General features: G+C 41.4%; 2 protein-coding genes across 2 annotated transcripts in view; both read left to right on the top strand.

Annotated features, from left to right (window-relative positions):
• IFT74 (intraflagellar transport 74) overlaps positions 1-13,291 on the top strand; it is a 92,150-nt gene extending 78,859 nt beyond the window's left edge. The window contains exons 14-20 of the mRNA XM_069961993.1: positions 1,052-1,105; positions 3,610-3,707; positions 3,918-4,044; positions 7,309-7,472; positions 11,704-11,829; positions 12,113-12,173; positions 12,966-13,291. Coding sequence (XP_069818094.1) covers positions 1,052-1,105; positions 3,610-3,707; positions 3,918-4,044; positions 7,309-7,472; positions 11,704-11,829; positions 12,113-12,173; positions 12,966-13,081 — 746 coding nt within the window. The 3' untranslated portion in view covers positions 13,082-13,291. The remainder of the gene's footprint in view (positions 1-1,051; positions 1,106-3,609; positions 3,708-3,917; positions 4,045-7,308; positions 7,473-11,703; positions 11,830-12,112; positions 12,174-12,965) is intronic.
• A 12,097-nt stretch (positions 13,292-25,388) lies between these two features.
• TEK (TEK receptor tyrosine kinase) overlaps positions 25,389-27,672 on the top strand; it is a 96,544-nt gene continuing 94,260 nt past the window's right edge. Inside the window, exon 1 of the mRNA XM_069961986.1 lies at positions 25,389-25,564. Within this exon, the coding sequence (XP_069818087.1) occupies positions 25,513-25,564 (52 nt within the window). The 5' untranslated portion in view covers positions 25,389-25,512. The remainder of the gene's footprint in view (positions 25,565-27,672) is intronic.

Genomic DNA, 27,672 nt, shown 5'->3' with positions numbered 1-27,672 from the left:
GGTATATTTTAGGGCTATGTTCACACAACGTAAGTTCAGTATTAATCACGGCGGTTGTTGTCGATTTGCAACTCGGCCGCGATTAATACTGAACTTACACTGTGCTGCAGCTAGAGGGAATCCCAGCCAGAGTGTATACACATAGTATACACTCAGGCCGGGATAGCTAGCGGCAACGCAAAAAGCTGACAAGTCAGTTTTTTGTGGCCGCTATTCATTGAATAGTGGCCGGAGAAGACATGTCAGTGCACACAATGGAGCGTGCGGCTCCGACGGGCAGACACTGCAGTACCTGCCGGCATGATCTTCTCTGACACTGGCTGTTCTGTGACCCAACCGGGTCACAGAACGGCCGGTGTCTTACAACATGTGAACATGGCCTAAGAGTGTACTGAACTTGGAGATTTAAGGCTTGAGGTTGCACCTCAGGCAAGGAAAGTAATGTTTGCAGCACCTTGTTGGCTAGGTATCAGCAGGGGTCTTTCAAACCAGGTCTTTCAATACTAGAATCACGTGTGCATAGTATATTTTAGCTTGCGGTTAGGGTTGCTTTGGAATATATTACATTGTAGATTCCTAGCCCATGGTGTAAATGTCTCATGAGGGAATTAAAAGGAGTTTTAATACCATGCTTAATTACTTGTGATTATACCACAGTTTTGGTATACAGAGGTACAATATCTAATGGTGCCCTATTATGGCTTTAAGCTTCAGTCAATAAGACCACGTGTATACAGCCTTAGGCTAGGTTCACACTGCGTTTTCAGCATCCGTTTAACGCATCCGTTTTTTGCAAAAAATGCATGAAAAACTGATTGCAAAAACTGGATTCATTTGTGTGCATCCGTTTTTCCATTGACTTCCATTATAAAAAAAAACGGATCTGTTTTTTTTGACGGACCAAAACGGACAAAAAACGTTGCTTACCCTATTTTTCTGGACGTTAAAAAAAACGGATCCGTTAAACGGATGCTGAAAACGCAGTGTGAACCTAGCCTTATGTGCAAGTATTTATGCCTATTAACATGTACCTGTTTCTTTGTTATTGCAGGGGAGAAGAAGCAAAAGTACAAAGAACTGAGAAAGCGAGAGGAAAGCATGGACAGTAAGTGAAAGTTCTATATTAGTATAAGGATTACTTGTTTATGTGTACACAGTCTGTCTGTAGAGTATTTTCTGTGCTGCCTCCTGTTTTTTTCCATTATACATGATTTATTATATTTTAATAGGAAGCTCTCTGTATAAAATAAGAGTATTATGTCAAAATTTGATTTGCACACAATATACTTGTTTACCTATATGTCTTCCGTTGAGAATTGAGATCCCTTGGAAAGGAAGAAGTGGTTTGCCAGGAAGTTTAAGTTTCTTTGTTTCCTGATATTTTTACGCTCCCAAACCACTTTTTTCTATGTGCCTTAAAATAAATAAAATAGAGAGACTATATTTTTGTGCCGTAATGCTCATGGAATCGTTTAAACTGGTAAAAAGGCTTAAATGTTTTTGGTAAAAGTGGTATTTGGAGAACTGATACTTTTGACATTACTATTTTAAATAATGATGCCAATGGAAGTGGAAAATAAAAGAAACACACATATACCTTGGTCGCTTCCCCACTGGCATCCGGCTCACACAGATCAGATAATTGCAGCAGGCTTTTGCATTTACCGCCATGACGTCACAGGCTTGCTCAGCCAAACATTGGTGTTCCGCCTCAACCACTGAATGGCTGAGCAGACCTGTAACATCACGTCAGAAAATCTGGAACCCTGCTGCAACAGAGACCATGTCTGCCTAAAAGAGGAAAGTGAGTGTTTATTTCCCACTCCCTGGGCTTTACAGTGCTCTATGCACTGGAGGTGGGCCCAGCACCCCTTCCCCTGTGTAATGAAATCTCCTCAGTGACGCACCCTCATTAGAATCAAGCAGGGCCGTGTCACTAAGGGGAGGGAATATCATTACTCTGGGGGGCACGGGGCCCACCTCCAGAGTGGGGCCAGTGCACACGAAGAATATGGCGCTGAGCGCAAAAATCTGGCAGCCTTTTGAAAAAAGGACTCTGGCATCAGGATCTCTGCGTGAAGTAGGTTTTTGAGGACCTATAGGCTACTATCCGTTTTCTACCTGTGGACCCTGAAATTTTCCTCACTTTTCTGAATAAGGACTTTCACACATTCTATAAATTTATTGCGGATCCGCAATTTCGAACACATTCGGCCATAATTGCGACAGAGATGCAGCCATAAAAAGTCTATAGGAGAGTCTGTATTTTTTGGGGATCCGTGATTTTTATGGAAGAAACATCTGTAACCTTAATTTAAAGGAGTACTCTGGCAAAAAAAATGTTTTCTTTTAAATCCGCTGGTGCCAGAAAGTGTTGTCAGAGATTTGTAATGTGCTTCTATTAAAAAATCTCATCTTCTAGTACTTATCAGTTGTTGAATGTCCTACAAGAAGTAATGTATTCTTTCCAGTCTGGATAGCAGGGGAGGTTTTCTATGGGGATTTACTACTGCTCTCAACAGTTCCTGTCATAGACAGAGGTGGCAGCAGAGAGCACTGTGTCATACTTGAAAGAACACAGTGATATTTTGGTTCCTGAATGCCCAGGTGTTCGAACAAAATTTCCCCCCGAAGTTCTGTTCAATACTCGAACATTGTTCGGTATCCGAACAAAATGTTGGGAGATAACTATTGTTCATCTCACAGTTATTGAAGTGTTCAGACACCTAGGTTACAGGAGAGGGGATTTCCGTCAAAATTACTGTAATCCCCTCTCTAAACGTGTGTTCCCCGCAGCGGAGGCGGGGAGAGATGCAGGAGCAGGGCAGCTGTTTGAACTTGTCTGCCCCTGTTAGAACTTGGCGCCAAATTCAAACAGGCTGGTATGCCGAGTTCTGACAGGACAGAGCGGTGGGAGCTGCACCAGCTTCAGGGACTCCTCTCCAGGCCACCCATGCCTGCAGCCCTCCCCCACACAGGAAACAACCACTCCAGCCTTCCCCACCATATCTGCTCCTCCTTGTTTCCCTACCGCTCATCCAGTAGCCACTGCTGTCGCTTTCCCGGGTCACCATTGCTTCTCCCTGTTGCATTAAACAGCTCCTCCAGCCTGTCCTAGCTACAGGCACCCAACTCCGGGCCACTGGTGCGAAGCCTCAGCGCTGGCGGCTTGAAGATGGGTGCCAGCGACCAGGGAAGGCTGGCGGAGGTATTCTCTGTGGCGGGAGAGTGAGCAGCCGTCTAGGCAAAGCTGCGGGCTACTGGACAAACAGTGGGGCAGGCTAGAGGAGCAGGTGCTGTGGGAAAGCGAAAACCACAGGCCGAGTACCTGTGCTTACTATATTTGATTTCTACTTGGTTGCATGAGTTTTAAATGCTGCTTGCTGTGACACTGTAGGTCTGTTATAGTCACCAGATTGAACACCTTTTCTCTTGATCATTGTAAATAATGTAATTCAGTCCACTGTTATTCAATGTCATTACGCATTGAACACAACAAAGTAAATACTTTTATTGTTAGACCTCTATCTTTTTGTAAGACCTGTATCTGCTATTACAGCCACCATTCTTGTGTGTTCTCTTCTCAAAGCTTTGAGGTTATGTTTCCAGGATTCTTTTCTACTTACGAAGAAAGTAAGAATCAAGAGTTGGAGCGGAAGTCAGAGATAGAAGCAAATATTGTCACGCTACTGGAACACTCGAGCAGGGTGAGTCAAGTGCAGGGATAGAAGGATATCCTTTGTTATGTAGAGTGTCAAATCATGCCTGTACTCTGGTACCGCAATGTAGACAGTTCTTGATAATGTAAGTGTGTATGCATTAGAAATGAGGTATGCAATATAAATTAGGATTTCCGTTATATTGTTTGTGTTCTGCTGAAACTGCATTAATGTTGACACAATTCTAATTTTATACAGAATATAAATCGAATGAAACAAATCTCTTCAGTTACCTCACAAGACCTCAAAATTATGCAAGAGGACCTTACCTTTAAGGAAACTGAAATGCACAAATCTCAGAGCACCGCAAAGAATTTGACATCTGGTAAGGAGTATACTTCCACCCCATTAATATTATTATTAATTTATTAGGATTTTGGTAAAGAGAGACTTAAAGCTTCTTTCTGAATTTCTCCTGTACGTAGCAAGACTAAACAATGCAATATCTCAACGTAAATCCTGTGCGCACCTGAGCCTCTGTGTTTGAGCTGGCAATGTTTCCGCAGCCATTTTTTCCGGTGGAAAAATGTTAAATGCAGCTATGCCCTAACCCCCCCCCCCCCCCCTCCCCCAAAGGCCCCGTTGCGCATAAAAAAAACAAAAAACAAAACAGGAGTTGACACACAAGTTTATGCACAGCTGGCCCTTTGAAACCGTAAAATGCCATCTACACCAGGTAAAACTTTTTTTGCTGCTTACAAATTCTGAACTGCTGAAGAACTGGTAAAGCTAATGGTGCCCCTGTCCATGCCACACCACATGTTTGCATTGCTACACAGTGTATGGCATGCACTTCACCTACTTGACCCCATGCTTTTGTTTAGGGGGCCAAGAACAGCTGCATCTGAACTCCACAGTAACCCCTTCTGCAGCCAGCTGTGTGTAACCTACAGTATAACCTCACAAAGTTCCTTTTTAAGCTGTCACTGTAGACTGTCATAGTGAAGTGTGTTTGCAGCCTGGCAAATAGATTTGGATCCACTCAGTGTAGCCAAGATGAAATGTGATCTAAACATCTTTTAATGGCTTGTTGGTGAAAGAAGAAAATTCATCAGCAGCCCGGCATAAGAAAGAGGAAGCTGCCCAGAGTAAACAATTTCACTAATGCTATTGTTCCTCAGATGTTTTTTCTGAGGTCAAGAAGTTTGGTCTCAGGCTGGATCGCTTTGTACATACCTTCTGCCACTTCTCAGCATATCTAAAGGAACCGGCCTGTATCCTCTTCCTGACTGCAGTTATTATTTATTTTTTATTCTTTAGCAGTGACTTCTTTGCTAACCCTGTTAGAGTAAGATAAATTATAATGCACATATGCTTGCTTCAAAATCTTGTTGGGGAGAAACATGTAATAGTTCATATTGATAAAGGCTCCGGTATATTTTAAGCAGTTAAGTAAAGCGCTGTGATGTCTGAAGATGTTTTTCACGTTCCTCTTGGTTTATTTTGTCTGCTTTTAATGATTTCTTTTTGTTATTGTTTGTTGTTTTTAGTTTGTGACATTTTAGTATCATATACCCATGTGACATAGGAAAACACCTAAAAAGGGGGGGGGAGGCAGGGGAACACTTACTGTATAAACTAGTCTGGTAGTTTAGAAACAAATGAAATGGTATAGATGACCTCTAAAATGTGAGCACATGGGATAGTGAGTCCCTAGGACTGATGATCTTCTAAGCGGATAGTCAGTGAGCCGTTTTTGCATAACCAACAGCAGGAAATGCAGCCATATTGGTTAAGTTGTGAGTTCTGTTATCAGTGGGTCCCTACATATTGTGAACACAGATTGGACAGAAACAATGTCAGAATGTGATGGGACACACTTTATTGACAAAAAGAAAAGTTTTGTCTGTTTATGTCGACAGAAATTGTTTTAAATCAATTTTTATGTTAAACATTTTTAGATTGTTTATGTTTTTTCTAATTTTTCATTTAACTATCTATATTATAAAATAAGCCTGCAGTTTTTATTTTAACCACTAAGCCTAAAACTAAGCTGAGACTTCCGATTCTGTATAGACTATTACCGAGCATTGTCCTCCTTATCATCACATATTGAATTACAGGGTCTTCCACAATAGCTGAAGCTCTGAGAGCAAACTCCCCTTACCTGTGAAATGAAAATGCAAAAGAAGAGCCTGTGGAGCCTCACTTAAGAGTCTCGAAACACAGGACTAGCCAGATATCCCTCCAGGAAGGACCCAGCCAAGGGGTGATTCCTGTAGGGAAACCACCAAAACCACCATATTTAGTGGCCCTATAAGTCAATGTAATAATAAGGGAAAAACTAAGGCCAAGTATCCTTCCACAGACAGTGGATCCCTGTGAAATGACATCTGCACAGGTCTCGGAGCATACTCAGAAAATGATTCTATAATGTGAGCCAGTGGGCCAGTCTATTTTATGTCCAAAGGGCTTGCCATAAAGCATATTTATAAATGCTGTTAAAAACAGCTCAGGCATGATGGCAGCCCCTCCCCCCCAATAATAATGTACAAAAATAAAATTATGCATGAATTATTAATCATGAATTTGCACCCAAGGGGGGGTAAAAAGGCGTGTAATCTAAGTCATAGTGACTAGAGATGAGCGAACTGAACTTCCTCAGCCAAGTTTCGTTCCTAACTTTGTAAAAGATGGGAAGATATCTGCCCCCCCCCTTCACCCCTGGTGTCCCCCTCTGGGTCCGCGCAGCTGCCAAAATCGTGCCGATCACTGACTGTGATGGGACAGCACCGCGGCCAGTGCTTGGCTGAGCAGGTTGTTACTCTCTAGGTTAACCAAACTAACCAAACCTTTGAAAAGTTTGCTTGTCTATAATAATATTTTTCGCACATAAACTTTAAAGAGGATCTGTCACTAGGTTTATGCCACCTTATATGAGGGCAGCATAAACTAGTGATATAAATGCTGAACAGATCAGTGTATTACATTATTCTCCTAATATGCAGGAAAATAGGATTCTTGCCGCAACCTTGCCCCTGCCCTACAGCTGCTGATTGACAGGTGACTGCCTATACAAAGCATAGATAGATAACTGCCAATCAGCAGCTGGTGGGCGGAGTTTTCTGCTTCTCATGAATAATGAGGACTACTGGGCTCACGCACAATGGAGAAGACTACGTATTTCTGAAGTGATATATGGGGAAAAATGTTGTTGCTGTTGACAACCTAAAATATTCTACACTAATTAAGAAGCAAAAAGAAATGTCTATTAGTCTTTACACTATTAACACTTTTAACTATTTTATATTTGTTTATTAGTATCAAAGCAACCAATCACAGCTCAGATTTTATTTTATGGAAGCTGAAAGCTGAGCTGTGATTGGTTGCTATCAGCAATCTACACCATTGTCTATTTTACACAGTTTGATGAATCTTTTCCATATGACTGTGGAAGCATTTAGTGTAACAGTGGGAGTATGGAGGCGCCTAAAACACGCGCTGAAAGAACTCTCATTTTATCCGTTACGAGAAAGCTTTTTATGAGAGGGGTGTTATCTTATCGGGTTTTGTTTTCCATGCACCTAAACTCTAATTGAAAAATGTGAAATGAATGTATAAATGCTAAATAATGTATGTGTTCCCTCAGAGAGCCAACGCTTACAGCAGGATCTTCAGAAAGTAGAGCAGCTGGAATCCAAGATAAACAGCGAGATGGCTTCCCTGAAGGAAAAAATCCAGCAAATGTCTGAAGGATTAGAAACCTACAGTGACTTGGATGCCCTTAAAGCCTCAGCAGAAGAGAAGAAAAAGGTAATGTGTGGTCTGCCCCAGGTATTGTATAAGCAGGCAGCAAAATATGTGAAAGTAGCACTCATCTACACCATACATCTGCATCCTCCCAGAAAGCCTAATGGCTGCCTATCTATATGAAAGTAGTTCACATATTTTACAGTACTGTTCTTACAGAGTTTCCTTAAAGGGAACCTGTCATATGCCACTAGATGTTTTGATATGAAATTGCTGGTACTAATTTGTAGGTCATATAACATATTTTCCAAACATCCCCATGCCATATATGTTTTTATAACATGTCTCCCTATATAATAGTTTCTTTGCAGCATGTAGATTAGCTGCGTGGTGTCATCTGGGCTGTCTGCAGGCATTTCTGGATCACTTGCAGTTTCAATATGGAACTTCTGGCACCATATGTATTTCAAACATATCTGTGCTGTCTAACCATTTGTATAACCTTTCTGCCCTGTTCTGCCCAGTAGAGCACCAAACACGTCTCCTGCTCAATGATTGACATTCCCCCCGCGTGTGTTTCAGTACTGCTTGGGCTAATGCCACAAGGAGGGGGAATGTAAGTCACCAAATAGGAGACGTGTTTAAAGTTGTGTTTCACAGACTTACAGCTGTGAGTCCATGAGAACAGGAACGTTAAAAGAACAACCATAGCGTGGGTATTTTTGGAATACATGTTTAATGACCTACAGTACACCTATTTTCCTATGAGTCTTTCTCATATGAGTTTCCTATGAGTCTTTCTCCTTAAGGGCCATATTACATGGCATGATTAAGAGGAGGAAATGAAGGCCGACCTGTCAGATCAGCACTGGCTTTCTCCTCATTCCCTGCTCGCTGCCTGTGCTATCACATGCACAGACAGAGTGCGGGAGGGGCTGGCCAGATGATCCTGCCAGGGTAACCCATTGAGAGCAGCACTGAGCGACTGGTTGCAGACCATCACTGTCGTGATCGTTTGACTGAACATGTTGAAAGACAACAATCAGCCTGCATCGTGCTTGACAGCTGAACATGGTCTTTTAACATGACCTATTACGCCAAGCGATTATCGGACTGAATGTTTGGTGTGGCCGATAATTGTTTAGTGTAATTGGGCCCTTACATATTTCAGAATATCTCATGCACTTCATGCATTGTCATTTGTATATTTTCATAGTCTTCATTATGCAAATTCTTCAGTTAGTCTGGGCCAGAAGATTCCTTGCTGATCCAAAATTAGGTTTGATATTTTTTGGTCACATAAAGTGCCCTGAGTGGGCCAGTTTTCATTTCTTAGATATTACTGAATTATGACAACATCCAAACTACTACAAGTCTCCAGGTTTATAGCAATAGAATATATCACCAACTTTGCTAGAGGCTATTTCTAGTAAAGATAAACTTTTGTACATTTTTAGATCAAATTATCTGGTTATTCTAGAATTATTGTGCATTTAGGACAGACTGGGGACCTGTTTGCTCTAAATTTTAATACAAGAGCCTGGTTTTATTATGTTCTATGAAATATAAGTGGTTATACTCTGTACGACACAAAAGGAGACACTTCACATACTGAGCTTTGCATGTTCAACCAAAATATGTGAGGTAGAGCTACAGTCTGTACCAGTTAGGCCCCTTTCCCACTGAGCAAAACTAGCGGAATGCCATTAGCCTGCTGCTCATAATGGGAGTCTATGGGAGGCGCGCGCTCCTGCCCTGTCTGGACTGAAGAATGAACATGTTCATTCTTCAGCGCGGACAGGGCAGGAGCGCGCGCCTCCCATAGACTCCCATTATGAGCGGCAGGCTAATGGCATTCCGCGGCGGAATTGAATTATGCTAGTTTTGATCAGTGGGAACAGGGCCTTACACTTTAAATGCAAGAATGTATCCACTGCCAAGTAGGTTATACTCTAGACAACTTTTGTATTGTGTTGTCAGTTGTACAGTATATTAAGATTACATAACATGGTTTTCTTTTTCTTTCTTTTCCATCCACTACAGCTTTACTTCAGTCACTCTACTATAGACAGAAATACTATACATAAAAAGTCTATTTCTAGTCTATTTTTTCTTTTATCACTAGACATATGATTAAGGCCGGGTTCACATGTACCATATATGCAGCGGATTTCATACAAGTTCGCAGCAAAATCTGCTGCGGGTACCTTCCCATTCACTTCAATGGAATGACATACTCGCAACTAGATTGTCATCCCGTTGCAAGTATGTCAAAGTCAGCGCCCTTAACCCCTTGCAGCCCGGGTACCTACTGGGTCCCTGCTCCGGCTTGCTTTGGGATCTCTCTCTGACTGGCTGAGTGGCGGGAGATGCCAGGTGCCCCCAAATCAAGCCGATGCGGCGACCTGGTAAAACTATGTAACTAAAAAAAAACCTTCTTTTTTTTTTACCTTTTTAAAACTAGGGGATCAGCTGATGATAATCAATCAATTTTTTAATAGGGTCATTGAATCAGGAATCCACACCTATCAAACATTTATGATATATCCTGCCAATATGCCATGAATGCTTAAGATTAAAGCTTATTGCATCCTATTTGGCTACAGATTACACTGCTCAAAAAAAACACTCAAATAACACATCCTAGATCTGAATGAATGAAATATTCTCATTGAATACTTTGCTCTGTACAAAGTTTAAATGTGCTGACAACAAAATCACACAAAAATAATCAATGGAAATCAAATTAACCAATGGAGGCCTGGATTTGGAGTCACGCACTTCTCACTGTCTATGCTTTCTGGTTGATGTTTTGGTCACTTTTGAATGTTGGTGGTGCTTTCACACTCGTGGTAGCATGAGATGGACTCTACAACCCACACAAGTGCAGCTCAGCCAGGATGGCACACCAATGAGAGCTGTGGCAAGAAGGTTAGCTGTGTCTGTCAACGTAGTGTCCAGAGGCTGGAGGCGCTACCAGGAGACAGGGCCTGACATCCAAAGATGGGGGCTGTGCTCTTAGCCCAACACCATGCAGGACGCTTGGCATTTGCAAGAGAACACCAGGATTGGCAAATTTACCACTGGCAACCTGTGCTGTTAAAATATGAAAGCAGGTTCACACTGAACACGTATGACAGACGTGACAGAGTCTGGAGATGCCGTGGAAAGTGATCTGCTGCCTGCAACATCCTTTACCATGACCGGTTTGGCAGTGGGTCAGTAGTGGTGTGGGGTGGCATTTCTTTGTTTGCCAGAGGTATCCTGACTGCCATAAGGTACCTAGATGAGATCCTCAGATCCCTTATGAGACCATATGCTGGTGCGGTTGGCCCAGGGTTCCTCCTAATGCTGGACAATGCTAGACCTCATGTGGCTGGAGTGCGTCAGCAGTTCCTGCAAGATGAAGGCATTGAAGCTATGGACTGGCCCGTATGTTCCCCAGGCCTGAATCCGCATGAGCACATCTGGAACATGATGTCTCGCTCCATCCACCAACGTCATGTTGCACCACCGACTGTGCAGGAGTTGGCAGATGCTTTAGTCCAGGTCTGGGAGGAGATCCCTCAGGAGACCATCCACCACCTCATCAGGAGAATTGCCAGGCATTGTAGGGAGGTCATACAGGCACTTGGAGGCCACACACAATACCGGGCCTCATTTGGACTTGTTTTAAGGACATTACATCAAAGTTGGATCAGCCTGTATTGTGTTTTTCCACTTTAATTTTGTGTGTTACTCCAAATTCAGGCCTCCATTGGTTAATACATTTTTTTTTCAATGAGAATATTTCATTCATTCAGATCTAGCATGTGTTATTTGAGTGTTCCCTATATTTTTTGAGAAGTGTATAATAGGCATAAAAGTGTACATCACAAATATACAAATTACAAATGTCCACTCTATGGACAACTGTCCAGATTGATAAAACTGTTGATTATACTTCAGGATGGATGGATGGAAGCACGTCTTCTAAATCTATCAGGCTGTTACATCTAGCTCCGGCACAGTAAAATAGGCATTTACAAAATTAACGGTATATTGGTGTTCTGCACCCCTGGCTTAGATAGAAAACAGTATGGAACCCGAAAAATTCCCTTTAATTCCAATCATAAATAATGAAAAAGCAATACATGTTGTGTGACACTGTACATCTAATATCTAATGCCAGGCAGTGACACAAATATTCAGTAATGAATTGGTAAAATAGATGAATTTGACAGCTTTTATGTAGATGTTATATAAGAAGTGGAATAATATTGTGTAACTGGAAACTGTGTGTTCATTTTACCAGAAACTCCAAGAAGATAAAATCATTTTAAGCAAACGCAAAGACACTTTTAAGAAGACCATGGCACAGATAAATTCTGAGCATGAAAAACTGAAAACTCAACTCCAGGATAATGAGACGCACTCCCAGGTAGCTGAAAGCATGCTATTCCTGTGTGTGAAGTATTACATTTTCTCTCTAGCATATCCTCCATTGGCTATTGGTCCAACCATTGAATGTGTGCAGAGGCACTGAGCTGCAATACCAGGTAAAACCACCCATATAGGTGACACACTGTCATCCTATGAAATCATTGGATGCCATGTCATTCTTTTTGGCACTGCTAAATTACCATTGACATACTGCTTACCCATGTTTCCAACAACAGCAGAGTTTTTGAGTTTGTTTTACCTTTTTTTTTTTACATTTACAGCTCACAAATCTGGAAAGAAAATGGCAACAGCATGAGCAAAATAACTTTGTGATGAAAGAATGTATCCTTTGAATTTTCGAAATGCAGCACTGAGGGAAAATAAAAAATATTGGAAAGTGATAGCCCTACTGTAAACTGTACTGATTTTGTTTTGTTGTTCTGCTTCCCTATGTCAAGATATGGTTACCCTTGGGGCATTTTATTGTTCATGATAGCATCAGTGGTTACCAAAGTTTTATTCAGGTAAGAAAAGTTAGGTATTCCCAGCTTGTTGTACTGGGTAAGTGAAAATTTAAAGGGGAATTTCATAATAAATGAGTGTTCAAGATATATACTGGGAACTGCTCCTAATATATACACCAAATGACCCATATAGCAATGGAACAGACTTAATACCGGCCAGATGATCTTTCCGGCTGCAGTACCGGCCGGATGTTCTTCGCGACGCTGAGTTCTGATGCGGGCGCATCTGTGCGTGCCCGCATCAGAACTCCCCACTGCAAACAATGGAGCGCGCAGCCTAAGCCACTCACTTCATAGTGTGCACTGACAAGAGTTTTCTGCTGCCACTATTCAATGAATAGCGCCGCAGAAAACTGTCATGTCCGTTTCTCTCTGCACCACTAGGGATCCCGGCTGGAGCGTATGCTATGTGTATACACTCCGACCGGGATTCCATAGACAGCAATGCAACATATATTTTCGTATTAATCACAGCCGTTGTTGCAGTCTGCAACAACGGCTGTAGTTTTACGAAAATATACGTAGTGTGAACATAGTCTTAGTCTGTCCAGATGGAAAAATATATGTATTTGTATAATATGAACGCTTTATTTCCTTGACATCTCTGCAGTCATTGCTTCAAAGAGCCAGGAGAGTGACTACAAGCAAGTGATGAAGAATGTAACTAAACAGATAGCAGAATATAATAAAACTCTCATAGATGCTCTACAGAACTCCAGGAACTAAAGCTTCTCATTTTTCCTTCCTGCTGTCCGGCAGAATCAGCATATTGGCAGTATATTCACTCTCTTTTTCTTAAGCGTTCATGTGAACCCTCTCAGTTTCAGAAGCACATGCACATATGTATTGTACTAAAGCTTTTTATACAAATCATTTGATATGTTAGTAGCTTCAGTTTCTAAAGTTATGGAATAAAATAAGTTATTTGATTATCTGGTTGAAAGTGTGGGATTCCTTTTTTTATATATATTATGTTATATATATTATGGAGCAATTTGTAGACATGCAAAATCTTTGTCAAGTCAAGATCTGCTGGTAGATCTGCTGTCAGGTCCTTCTGCCATAGGGATGAAGCGATGAATTTGATCAGCCATAATACTTAGATAAGCCCTACTAGTTGGTGTAGGATATTTGAATCGCACCCCTTGTATGAGGTAGGTGCTCTTTGGAAATGTGTTCTTCAACCTCTATTTAGCATAAAGGAAAAGCCACAGAACTCTAGTAGCTATGCAGATTAAGGGACTGTTTGCTACAAAGATAATGGGAGTGATTTTTCAAACATGGTGTAAAGTGAAACCGGCTCAGTTGCCCCTAGCAACCAATCAGATTCCATCTTTCATTCCTCACAGACTCTTTGGAAAATGAGAGGTGGAATCTGATTGGTTGCTAGGGGCAACTGAACTGAGCCCGTTTCACTTACACTATGTTTGATAAATCTCCCCCAATGTGCTTAGTTCCAACCAGAAAAGTGAGACAACAATAGTATTGAGCAACGTTTTGGTCCTCCCGGACCTTTCTCAAACCAAAGTCTCTGTCTGCAGTATAAGGATAGTCCACCAGATGCCGTGGTTTTTCCTTTATGCTACGTCCAAATGTCAGTCCACGGGTATGAATGGCTACAGGGTACACTAGTAAAGCATTCCCTGCACCATTATGCCATGTCCACCAAACTGAGCTTTTCGTACCTGACTAGAAGGTTTCATTGCTACATGCTACTTGCACTGAATTCTGACCATCATCATGAGCTGGAGCTTCAGTTATCATAATACCAATATGGTGAATAGCAACTATACTACAGTACACTGGGACACATATCAGCCTGAACATTGGTTGGTGAAATTATTCTACTTTTCTACATGATTCCACAGCATTTTTGGGGATATCTCCTCTAAACCACCAATGTGCATTTATTGCTGACTTACATAGATTGATCCATGTCTGAATAGCATTTATACTGGAACACCGAAAGCTTTAGGAATCTCCTATGAATTATCCTAAATACAGAGGGTCTCTCTTTATTTAAAATATAGTAATTGGACTTTATAATATAGCAATCGGACTCACTTTATATACGCTGCGGAATCGGATGGCACAATACAAATAAATATCATTATTTTTATTATTACTTCATATTCGCTTATTTGTAAGGAAGTAAGAGTGTATTTGTAGTTTTTTTCTAGTCTAGCCAACTAAACCTTCTGTAATATTTTATGCAAGATTTAATACGTTATTAGACTATGGTAACACAGCAGGAAAGGCGGCCGTCATGTAATATAGACAGCCATTAATCATGATCATCTACCCCTTAACGAACATGGGCATACATTTACACCCCACTGCCTGTGTATTAACGCAGAAGGGTGTATATGTATGGCCTGCCGGAGTCCCTGGCTATGGAGCGGGCTCACCCGCCATAAACCCCTTAAAAGCCGCGATTGGCTTTAAGTACTGTATAAGTGACAGGAGCATTTCATGTCCCTTGGCGATCAGGACCCTTGCAGACACGCTGCGGGGGTCGCATGGCCTGACTCCCGGAGGTCTCTTACCTTCCTCCATGCAGTCAGGTCTTCACTCTTCTGACAGAGTCTGCCACAGGCAGGCTCTATCAGAAGATCGCTGATAACACTGATCCCTGCTATGCTATGGCATAGCAGTGATCAGTGTATGTAATAATGTTAAAGTCCCCTAAGGGGACCTGAAAAGTGTAAAACGAAAAAAGAATAAATGTTTTAAAAAATGTCCCATAGCCCCTCCCCCAATAAATATGAAAATTACCCCACTTCCCATTTTATACACAACACACATAAAAATAATAAAGCTAATTAACATATAATACATAGTAGTGTGCATAATCACCCGATCTATTAAAATAAAACAATATTATTCCCGCACGTTGAACGGCGTGAACAAAAAGCAATAAAAAACGCATAGATTGCTTTTTTAAATGACATTTTATCTATAAAAAAAATAAGCGATCAATACGTTTTGATCTAAAAGAAAATGTTTCTAATAAAAACTAGAGATCATGACGCAAAAAATGACACCCATATGACCCAGTAGGTGAAAAAATAAATGCGCTATAGGAGTTACAATAGGGCCATTTTAAATATAAAAAATAAAAAAGTAAAACGTTAGAAAACCTAGTAAACATGCATATCGCTGTGTTCAGACTGACCTATAGAATAAAGGATGACAGTGCCAATGCCAGTTTTACCATAAAGTGCATTACATAAACATTGAAACCCCCCACAATTTGCGGAATCGCATTTTTTGACCCAAGTTCTTAAGGCCATTTGAGGTCCAGTCCTTAAGGGGTTAATAGCGGCTGTCTATATAAAGTGTTCAGGGACTTTAATCAGGATTTATACACTGCTGCTGGGGATCCCAACACTACATTAGGACACTGGTTTTTAAAACAATTCGAAAAACAAACACTTGCAAAGGTTAATCTAAAATACTATAATATAATATTTTTTAGGCTGGGTTCACACTAAGTATATTTCAGTCAGTATATGTATATTTCAGTCAGTATATTTCAGCCAGTATTGCAACCAAAACCAGGAGTGGATTGAAAACACAGAAAGGATCTGTTCACACAATGTTGAAATTGAGTGGATGGCCGCCATTTAATGGCAAATATTTGCTGTTATTTTAAAACAACGACTGTTATATTGAAATAATGGCAGTTATTTACTGTTATATGGCGGCCATCCACTCAATTTCACCATTGTGTGAACAGAGCCTTTCTGTGTTTTCAATCCACTCCTGGTTTTGGTTGCAATATGAGGACCACAATACTGACTGAAATATACTGACTGAAATATACATAGTGTGAATGCAGCCTTAAGGGTAACTTTATTTCTTTTACAGCAGGACTATAGTAAATCAATGTCATGTCAAAGCTGATCACATCTGCCACACAGTGTCTGAAATGTCTTCATGAATGCCGATTCCAAAATGTACTCAGCACAGTAAAGCTTTGGCATGTACAGTAAAGTATATGAACCCTTCCGCCTCAGCACAGCAGTGATATAATAGCAATGTGCTGTCAGCAAGTAGTCAAAGGATGGGATGCATTGGCAAGAAACATGCTAGGTGTGGATGTTGTGAGGGATGAGAAGGGTTTGATCACTAGTAGGGCGTATTACAGGAAAAGGAGTGGACAAGGCAGGGATAGTTCCTCATTGGAGGAAGTAGAGGCTGAGCATTTCAGGCACAGGAGCTGTATAGTACATAGGGAGGGACAGATAATAGCATGCTGAGGTGTTACATTAACTACATGCATGCCACATCTTTGAAATGTCTGCCAAATGCCGGGAATTTACTAGCATGACAATATATCAGGGTGGGGGAGATCTATTTGGTGCTTTGTGTTTTTTGATATCTGGAAAAGTGACCGCTGTATATTTGGCTGTGGTGGGTTGCTATGCTTTTAGATATGTTCCATTATCACAGTCTGTATACTGCATTATGTGATCTTCAGTTTCATACAATCAAACAGCATTGTATATTTATGTTACATTCTGCCTCATTTTTACAGGGGAAATATGTGCAAATGCACCTTCAGATGCCGTAAGTGTTTTGTGTTGAGAAAATATAATATAGAGGCACTGTACATTGGAAAAATGGCCACTGTTTATACACTACTCACAAAAAGTTAGGGATAGTTGTCTTGCGGGTGAAATTTATGGAGAAAGTAAAATGTTCACGCTACAGTGATAATATATCATGAAATATATCATGTAGTAGCATACAATGGTGATTTCCTCATCTCAAACAATTTATTGAAACAGAAGCCAACAGCCATGGTGGGCATTCCTCAACCAAAATGTCACTTTCTCACTAACTTATCATGTGCCCTTGAGCATCATTTGCAGCTTGACAACACATGCTGTTCACAAGTCGACTTATTGTCTGCTAAAGCATGGCATCCCGCTGTTCTTGAAGGCAGGCCCTCAGGTCATTGAGGTTCTTGGGTACAGAGTTATGTGGCTCTGCACGGGTGATCAGCTGATCCCATAGGTTTTCTATGGCATTCAGATCTGGAGAAAGTGCAGGCCACTCCATTGGAGGTCCCCCAGTCTCCAGCAGCTTCTCCCTAATGATGCTACCTCGATGAGCTGGAGCATTGTCCTCCATAATGATGAGATTAGGTCTGTGTTGTTCATGCAGAGACACAATGACTGGGATAATGATGGTATGCTAAAATTATTATGTTAATTTGTTTTCCCTGAGACCCATTGGCATCACAACATATGGGGTAAATTCGCCCCTGCGAGCCCCTGGGACGAAGGAATATTTAATGAAAAAATAACAATTAAATTTTAATCCCCTCCTCCATGAGGTATAAATAGGCTCCACCTCCCCTAGACCTCAGTCTAATTATAAAGAAACATAAAACACAGAGAGGGAATGCTACGTACCTACTGCTGCCCTCTTGGTTGGGTTATCCAATATTATGACCATATATATTCTTTTGGTTCCCTGTTGGCGTACACTCCCGCAAAATATACTGGGCGGACTGTGCCCGTTTCTGTTTTTGTTTCTGTATGTTTTCTATATGCAAAACTTAAATAAAATCTTTAAAAAAAAAAACACAGGGAGGGAGTCTTGTGATGCCTATGGGTCTCAGGGAAAACAAAATTAACATAATAATTTTAGCTTCCCTTACGTCCCATTGGCATCACAACATATGGGGAATTAGCAAGCATTATCCCCAATGGGCGGGCTATTTATTACATCCGCATTAAGAACAGATCTTGCAAAGGTTGTTCTTGACAAGAAAGAAGTATCCAGCCTGAAATATCTCACAAAGGTAGTCAAAGACGACCAGGTAGCTGCCTGGCATATGTCCTCAAGTGGCACAGCGGCACGCTCTGCCCAAGTGGAGGCCACAGCTCTAGTAGAGTGAGCCCTGGTAAATTCTGGTGGATCCAGATCTGCAGAGGAGTAACGTAAGGTAATGGAGTCACAGATCCATCTGGATATTGAAGGTTTTGAAGCCTTTCTCCCCTTGTTTTTTGCTGCGAAAGGGATAAAGAACCTTTTGTCTTACGAAAATCACCTACTCTATGTAGATAGATCTTGATAGCTCTGGATACGTCCAATAAAGAAAGATCCAAGTCTTCTTCAGATGATCCAGTAGGAGAAAATACAGGCAATACTATAGGCTGGTTGATGTTGGCAAATGAAGCCACCACAGGCAGGAATCCTGGAAGGAACCCAAGGATAACCTTGTCTTGGGAAAAAATCACGTATGGAGGTGCGGAGCCAAGGGCTTGAAGTTCTCCAACTCTCTTAGCAGAGGTAATGGCTAGTAAAAGAGAAACTTTCAATGTTAACTTGAAGTCTACTTCCTCCCAAGGCTTAAAGGGAGGAAGAGACAGGCGTCTAAACACAAAGGATAAGTCCCATGGGTCTACCTGCTTTACCAGGTTAGGCCTAGTCTAGCCTTAACAAAATTCTTTACCTCCAAGTTCTGAAAAAAACGTGAGTTTAGGTGTGCAGAGAGGGCTGCTATCTGCACCTTGATGGAACTAGGTTTTAATCCTTTATAGAAGCCTTCCTGTAAAAACTCCAATGACTGTGGAGTAGAAGGTTTAAGTCCATCAATACTCCTGCTTGCACACCAATCTTGAAAAATCTCCCAAATACGTGTATAAGATTTATTTGTAGTGCTACTACGAGCGTGAGAAAGGGTATACTATACCTTCTCAGAAAAACTTGAGTCTAATACGGTCCTCTCAGTCTCCAAGCTGTCAAGCTAAGGCTGGAAAGATTCCTGCACAGATGTTGACCCTGGAATATTAGATCCGGATGAAGAGGTAACCTCCAAAATTCCCCTCTGCTCATATTCATGGGCAGGGTGAACCATGACCTCTTCGGCCAGAAGGAAGTTATTATTATCACTGACGACTGATCTTCATCAAACTCTGGGAATCCTGGCTATGGGAGGAAAGATATACGCCAGCTGGTATGTCCATGGTATTGTCATTGAGTCCACTACCGTGGGATTGTCTGCCCTGTAAAGGGAGCAGAAATTCCTCAGTTTGGCATTGCTTGCTGATGCCATGAGGTCTTTCTGAGGAAGCCCCCACTTTTGGGTTAACTGAATGAACACTCTCCTTGAGAGAGACCATTCCCCCGGGAATGTCAGGCCTTGACTCAGTCGATCCACCAATGTATTGTCGACACCCCTGATATGAATCGCAGAGAGTCTGATTATTCTGGTTTCTGCCCAACAGAAAATCTTCTCTACTTCCCTGAGGAGAAAAGGGGATCTTGTACCTCCCTGTTTAGCTACGCCACGCAGGCCATGTCGTTCATCCGGATTCTGACTGCTCTCTGTAAAATAAGAGGAGAAAAATGAAGAAGAGCTAGGTAAATCGCTCTGAGCTCCCTCATGTTGGAGGGCAGAGCGGATTCCTGTTGACTCCAAGATCCTGCAGTCGTGATGACTGTCAGATGAGCTCCCCAACCTGTTCCTGAAGCATCTGTCGTGATGGTTATCTAGTGTGGTTCTGAAATTAAAACTCCATGTTTGACTTGTCTCCACCACATTAGAGAATGTCTTGTTTGAGTCGATACAACATGCATCGCATCCAAGTCGTTCAGTACTCGGTTCCATACTGTTAGTGCTTCTCTCTGAAGAAATCTCATGTGCCACAACGCCCATGGCACCGCATCTGCAGCTGAGGCAAGGAGCCCGAGAAAGCGCATTTATGTTCTTATGGATACCTGACGAGAAGGAATTAAGTCTGATTTCTCTATGTTGATAAGCCAACCTAATTGTTGAAGTATGTCCTGGACATAGTTCAACTGAACTCTCAGAAGATCCTGAGTCTGAGTCATAATCAACTAATCGTCCAGGTAAGGGATAACTTTATCCTTTGTAGACGGAAGTGAACCATCATGGTGACACTACCTTTGTGAAAACAAAGGGTGCGGAGGTATTCCGGATGGAAGTACTTTGAATTGTAAGTCTCTTACCTTCCCCTGGATTTGGATGGCGATTCTTAAAAATCTCCTGTGAGCCTTCAGAATCGGTACATGAAGATAGGCATCCTGTAGATCTATGGTGACCATAAAATCTCCCTCCTGGAGGATAGATTTTACCGATCTTATGTTCTCCATGTGGAACGTCTTCTTTACGATGCACCTGTTGAGATATAGCAAATCTATAATAAGCCTCCACTTTCCGGATGGCTTCAGCACTAGAAACACTGGGGAGTAAACTCCCTGACCGATCTCAGATAGAGGAACATCCTCTAGAGCCTCTATGGAAAGGAGGTGAAGAATTTCTGTCTCTAGGACTAAGTGTCTTTCTGGCTTAAGATTTCTTGACAGAAGAAATCTTGGAGGAGGAAGAGTTGATAAATGAAGGACATAACCATTTTGAATAATATTTAACATCCAGTGATCTTTTCTTAATTCTTCCCAGGCAGGGAGAAACAAACTCAGACGTCCCCCCACTGGACTGCTTCTGGCGTCAAAAGTCTGGTTTCTTGTTGGTGTCCTTATTCTGCTGCTTCCCGGAATCTCTACTGGAATAGTTTCTTCCTCGACCTCTGTACTGGTATCTCCCTTTGCCTCGCTGAGGAGATTTTGCTCTGAGAAAGGAATCACGGCTCTTATAGGACAATGTTAGGGACTTCCCCTCCTTGTCAGACAATTCCTCCATTAATTTATCCAGCTCAGAGCCAAACAGCCTACCTGTCTGGAACTCCATATTACAGAGCTGAATTTTGGAGTTAACATCTCCAACCTAGGGTTTTAACCATAGCGCCCTTCGGCAGCGGTCGAGAGCGTACTAGTTTTTTTTTTACGCTAACCTGGTTCCCTGAGATGCATCATCGCAGAGGAAGTCAATGGCCATAATGACCTTTTTTAAGGAGCGAAGGACCTTGTCCCTGCTAGCTCTACCTTCCAAATTTTCCTGGACCTTGGCCAGCCATCTTCTAAGGCTTCTAGAAACCTCAAAAGAAGAAATGGAGACTGCCCCTTGGGCTGCCGCTGCCGTATATGATCTCTTGAGGGCTACCTCCACCCTTCTATCCATCGGATCCTTAAGATTGGATCCGTCCTCCGCAGGCAGCACAGTACATTTTGAAAGTTTGGCTATGGCCGGGTCCACCTTTGGAGGCTCAATCCAGTCCTTACATTGTTCTTCCTTGAGAACATATAAGGTCTTAAACCTCTTGCTCAAACCCGGAGCCTTTTCTGGTTCCTTCCATTCCGCCTGTAACATAGACAATGAAGTCTTACCCACAGAAAAAGCCCTAGGCTTTTTTGAGGAGGATGAATCCTTATGCTCTTCTATTTCCTCAGGGTGTATTTCAGCTTGCACAGCTTAGCAGAGCTTGTGAATTCTATCTGCTGTGAAATACCCCCTGAATAATTATTTCTCATCTTCAGAAGTAGAAGAGGTTTCAGAAAAAGATGATGACTTAACTTCATCAATCACAGTAAAACTGAAAATGACCATAATCCTACAGCCATAAAGTAATATACTCAAGGCTGGGAGTAGAGAGAGAAATACTCCGTTTGGTCTTTATCTTAGGACACGGGCGGCGATTCTCATTAGCCGCTAAAGTCTTTTGCACATAGTCCTTGACCCATACAACTACATCCTGAACATCAGGCTCCTCATAGGTTTAGGTCTGCATGAAGGACAGCGTACTGAAACACATAGACATTCATAATATTTTTATGAAAGAAAGGATGAATCTTATCTGGAAAAAATGATCCTCCTACGGTATCCATAGCAGTCAGGTAGAGGAGTCTCACACTCGGCACATGAAGTGCTTTCTTAGAAGGTCTTTTGCCAGCAGCAGGACTGGTCTCCATTTCAGACATCTGCAAATAATCAATGTATTACAATACATATAAACCACTAGCCTGGCTAGAGTAATACCGGAAAGAGACACTAGGTGGCAGCAACACTTTTAGTATATAGAAGAGAGATCACAGCACTTTGCACTCAGATGTTTTCTATTAGATCCAAATGAGCCACAGAAAATCCTTCCAGAGGAAGACAGCCAGACCTAGAGGTAGCAACAGCTTACCTTCTGCCTTGAACACACAGCTAATCCAGCGTGCAGAGAGCGCGCGCCGCTGCCGGCCCCCGGAAGTGACATCACACCGACGCCAAAGTGCTGAGACGCACGCAGCGCCGATGCGTTCCATAGCTGAACGCGACTGGAAGAAAAGCCAGCGGCTCGGGTGACACGCAGAGTGCGTTCCAAGACGCACTAGGTAAGAAAACTTTAAAGTTAAGACCTGCAGAAGCAAATATTAGGATACTACCTGGACACCGGCTCCAGCGGCATCCCAGCAATCATTACCTGGAGAGAAAACCTGAATGCAACAGGTAATCAAAGCATAAAAACGGAGGAGGGACAAAGTCCCCTAGGGCTAACAGCAACGAAGTAAAAAAAGACTGAGGTCTAGGGGAGGTGGAGCCTATTTATACCTCATGGAGGAGGGGATTAAAATTTAATTGTTATTTTTTCATTAAATATTCCTTCGTCCCAGGGGCTCGCAGGGGCGAATTTACCCCATATGTTGTGATGCCAATGGGACGTAAGGGAAATAAGTAATATGGACATTCGCATAGTGTAGGGCAGTCCTGTAATGTCTAGACACATACATAAGGCTGTAATTGTGAGGTAAAAGAGGTCATATTTTCAATGTAATAATGCTCTCCACTAAAATCAATGGAGAATTGGCTAGCAATGCACACCCTGTATAAAATAAGGGCCATGATTGACTAGGACCCTCGGAATAATAAACATGCTCAGTATTTATGACCTGTTTTTGCAAAAAACTGACATTTCTTTATACCTGTTCACACATATCAATGTAACTAAATGATGAAACACAGCATCACATCTGCTGCAGATCCTGTATATGTCAGTGTATCCCTCAACTGGATTTAATTGTAGGTTTTTAAAGGAAATCTATGCTTCATTTATTCTTTGTGGTTTTTAAGATCTCTGCTTGTTGTCATTCAGTAAGAATATTTGTTTATTTCTAGTATGTAATCTGCTATAGAGATTTGATGGGTTACAAGCTCAAACAGGCTTAAAGAGGTTTTCCAGCGCTGCAAAAAACATGGCCACTTTCTTCCAGAGACAGCTCCGCTCTTGTCTCCAGCTTGGGCGGGATTTTTTTGCTCAGTTCCATTGAAGTGAATGGAGCTTAATTGCAAACCGCACCTGAACTGGAGGCAAGAGTCATGTTGTCTCTGAAAGGAAGTGGCTATGTTTTTGTAGCACTGGTTAACCCCTTTAAGGCCCTGTTACTCAGGCCGATCTGGGGAAACCAGCAAGCACTGACCTGTCAGATCAGCGTTTGCTTGTTCTGCGTTCCCTGCCCTCTGCCGGCGCTATTACACGCGCCAGCGGCCGGGGGGGGGGGGGGGGGGGGGGGGCTTGGTGTAATAGGGCTTTTACACCTTGTTATAAGGCACAGGCCTGATAAATATTAAATGATTGTAACCACACAATTGTAAAAGATTTTTCACTATTGCGCTGAGTAATACACTGGAGCAATCAATCTGAGAAAGAATGCCCAGAAACACCTGACAGTGCAAAATACACAGAGAAATCGCTGTGCTGTCACTAGTAGTGCCTACTTCTTGTCAAGTGTCATTCTGCGTCAATGAGTTATTGACATTGTGGATTATATGTTGTTTAAAAGGATAACATTTAGATTGAAAGCACTTCAGTTTCTTTCTATATTTTGTAAGTGTAACCAATCCTGCACCTATGTGATTGCCCTATCTATCTATCTAGCCATCCATCCTGTCTATTTTACACATAACCATTTTAAATGATTGCTGCACTTACACGAGAAACAATGGGGGGAATTCACCATTAGTCATCGAACAAATATTTGGCACATATTATGACTGACACATTTATTATAATTATGAGCCATAAAAATCCTATTGTGGCCGATACATATATTTTGGGCAACAAGTCAAAACTGGACATCCCACCTACAGAATGTGTTCTAGTTTTTAACAATAAAGTTTAAAAAAGAAAAAAAAAAAACTTAAAAGACAACTCCGGTGCTGATAAAAAAAAAAAACTGAACTGAAACACCAGTTGGTGTCTTCATTTTTCTTCACTTCCTGGTTTGGTTAACATAGTGATGTCACGACCCGACCCCAGAGCTGTGCGGGCTGTGGCTGCTGGAGAGGATGATGGCAGGGAGACACTGAGGGACACAGAGCACTGGAGGGACACTGAGCATCCCTCTGCCATCATCCTCTTCAGCAGCCACAGCCCGCACAGCTCTGGTAGTTGAGTCGTGACATCACCATGTTATCCAGGAAGTGACATCACCATGTTATCCAGGAAGTGAGCCTTGATGCAGTAGTAAGTACAGGGAAAAAAAGTGCTTTATAAGCATTTCCCATAATAAGTGTATATTGGTGACTTGTATAACTTTTGGGGTGCAATATAATAATTTTCACCAAATTCCTCTTTTAAAGGGAACCACCATTGAGGTCAATGTAGGTGGTGGTTGTATTTGCTTAAAGGGGTTATCCGGCAAAAATCTTTGTCTTTCAAATCAATTGGTTTCATGGTATAGGGGAAGTTTGCCTGACCCTCTATGGCTTTGATAAAGCTGTGAATTGTGAAACGGAAGTTGATCTGTACATCTGTTATATGCTGTGGATTCTTCTTTATGATTTATTCTTTATGATTATTATGCAGTGCCGGCTTACCTTGAACCTTATTCTACTACTGAGCAGAGGACATCTCTCTAATACCCCAGAATACACCAAAAATATATATATATATTTTTTTTTTTACTGGACAACCACTCTATAGTTCACTATCCACAATTTTGTACCCATGCTCTGGATTCCTCTGTTCATTTTCCATATTCTTTAGGAGCTGGTGTATGAAATACCTTAAAGATCCTGCCTTTCACATCCTAATCTAAAAAGGAAACAGGAAAAAGGAACTTAAACTCCCAGTGCTTAGACAGCAGCGAGACAGTAGTATGCCAGTGTCCATGGGAAAGCAGGGGAAACTACAGTATGCTAGAGCAGCATCGAACAAAACAGTCAGAAAGAACTAGTATGTGACCTGCACCAACTCTATGAACTCTTGTGGAAATTGGATGGATATATTTTGGAAAGCATGGATTTTTTAGCATTTTTTGCTGTTTGTATCTCACAACTCATCAGTTCAGGTAAGACGGTACGAATGACTCCATGATGTATTAGATTGTGGAGTATTGCTTGTTCTCTGTTCTCATTACCACAACAAGGCTGTGATGTAAGTGAATCACCATTATATGTAGGGTAACAAGTGTTCATTGTGCCTATTTCTACATTACCCTGAGGCATTATATATATATTTTTTTTTATGTAGTCGAGTTACCACCAGCAATTGATAAGTTGTAGAATTTATTGTACCAAAGTTATACGAAAAATGTTGGAAGCAGATGGGTCTCCGTTATGTGTGATACAAGTTCTACCTGCCATTGTATTGAGCACAGTGTATTATATTGTATGTTATACTTGGAAAGGTATTAGGGAACTGCATTAACGGCAAACCCCTAATGTAATAATATCCAACTCTTATCAATCTAGGACTGCTAAGAATTTCAAGTGCATAGCAAAATCACAAGCTGCCATAAACAACAATCTAAAGCCTCTTAATGGAGGTTCAAAGCACATAGGGAATTTAATATGGGATCGTATGGGATGCTATGCTACTTTCTCCAATGAAATGAATTTTGATCTGAATGAACCATTTTGGGTCTGTCTGTAAATGCTGCATCTTAATCAAAGAGCATGATCCAAGTTATGTAGGGAGGATTAACCTAGCATAAAATCCTATGTGGCCATTTTTATACAAAAACAAACTGGTTCTGAGTTTGCATGTAAGCACACTTAAAGGGGTACTCAATTTAAGAAAGATTTAACCCGGTTCAATCCCACCCATAATCTAAGCTTATTTGTAATAGGTTTCTACTGCATTAATTATTTCTGTCATGTTTTGTCCATGGTCAAGCAGTACCGTATAGAAAGACCAATGTAAAACAGACACCATGGGGGAGATTTATCAAACATGGGGTAAAAAGAAACTGGCCCAGTTGCCCCTAGCAACCAATCAGATTCCACCTTTCATTTCCAAAGAGTCTGTGAGGAATTAAAGGTGGAATCTGATTGGTTGCTAGGGGCAACTGAGCCCGTTTCACTTTACACCATGTTTGATAAATCTCCCCCCATATCACTTAATTAGAACCATTCTAGGAGCTATGAGGAAGGTTGAGAGACTGAAACGCGGCAGCTTCTGTCTCTGAGTTCGTTATTTTTGTATGTAAAGTTTCAATAAAGACCGATTTTTGGACGTATCCCAGGATTGCCAGCTTTTATCCTATTTTTGTGCAATGTTTGATTTTTATTATGTTCATACAAAGGTTTTTTTTGGGTTGTCTATATTATATAACTAGATAACATGATTCTAGCATGGGCCTCAATAGATGTAATAAGCCCTGGTGAAGGTAATGAACTGGTACTGAGTGAAGTAAATGTGCTTGTCTCTCAGCTGATCATTGTGGATACAACATTTAGGCTGGGTTCACACACAGTATATTTCAGGCAGTATTTGGTCCTCATACCAACCAAAACCAGGAGTGGATTGAAAACACAGAAAGGCTCTGTTCACACAATGTTGAAATTGAGTGGATGGCCGCCATATAACAGTAAATAACTGCCTTATTTCAATATAACAGCCGTTGTTTTAAAATAACAGCAAATATTTGCCATTAAATGGCAGCCATCCACTCAATTTCAACATTGTGTGAACAGAGCCTTTCTGTGTTTTCAATCCACTCCTGGTTTTGATTGCAATATGATGACCTGACATGAGGACCAAATACTGCCTGAAATATACTGTGTGTGAACCCAGCCTTAAAACTCCCAGAGAACATCAGATATTAACAAGAGCCATTGCAGCTGGCCAGACATGCCCATGTAATTCAAGTCTGGGACTAGAACACAAAACTCCAGGCACTTATTGTTAGTGCCTCTCTGTTCTAAGTTATCTTGGGGTCACCCCTTTATGATGTCCATTTTCTTTAATAAGGAATATGGGTGAGGTTACAAAAAATAAAGGATCACAAAGGGTTTTTAAAATTCTTGAATGTCAAAATATCTGCTTTTCCTGTTATTGAAACATATCCATCAACATATCCCAGTGAGCTCTATACATACTGGCATTTAGAGTAACCTCAAACAAAACACTGTACAATGCATATAAGAAATTAGCAATGTCCATGTGGTGGTTACA

This window comes from Dendropsophus ebraccatus, chromosome 3 (genome assembly GCF_027789765.1).
Source record: "Dendropsophus ebraccatus isolate aDenEbr1 chromosome 3, aDenEbr1.pat, whole genome shotgun sequence".
Lineage (NCBI taxonomy): Eukaryota > Metazoa > Chordata > Amphibia > Anura > Hylidae > Dendropsophus > Dendropsophus ebraccatus.
This window is presented reverse-complemented; position numbering and strand designations above follow the sequence as displayed.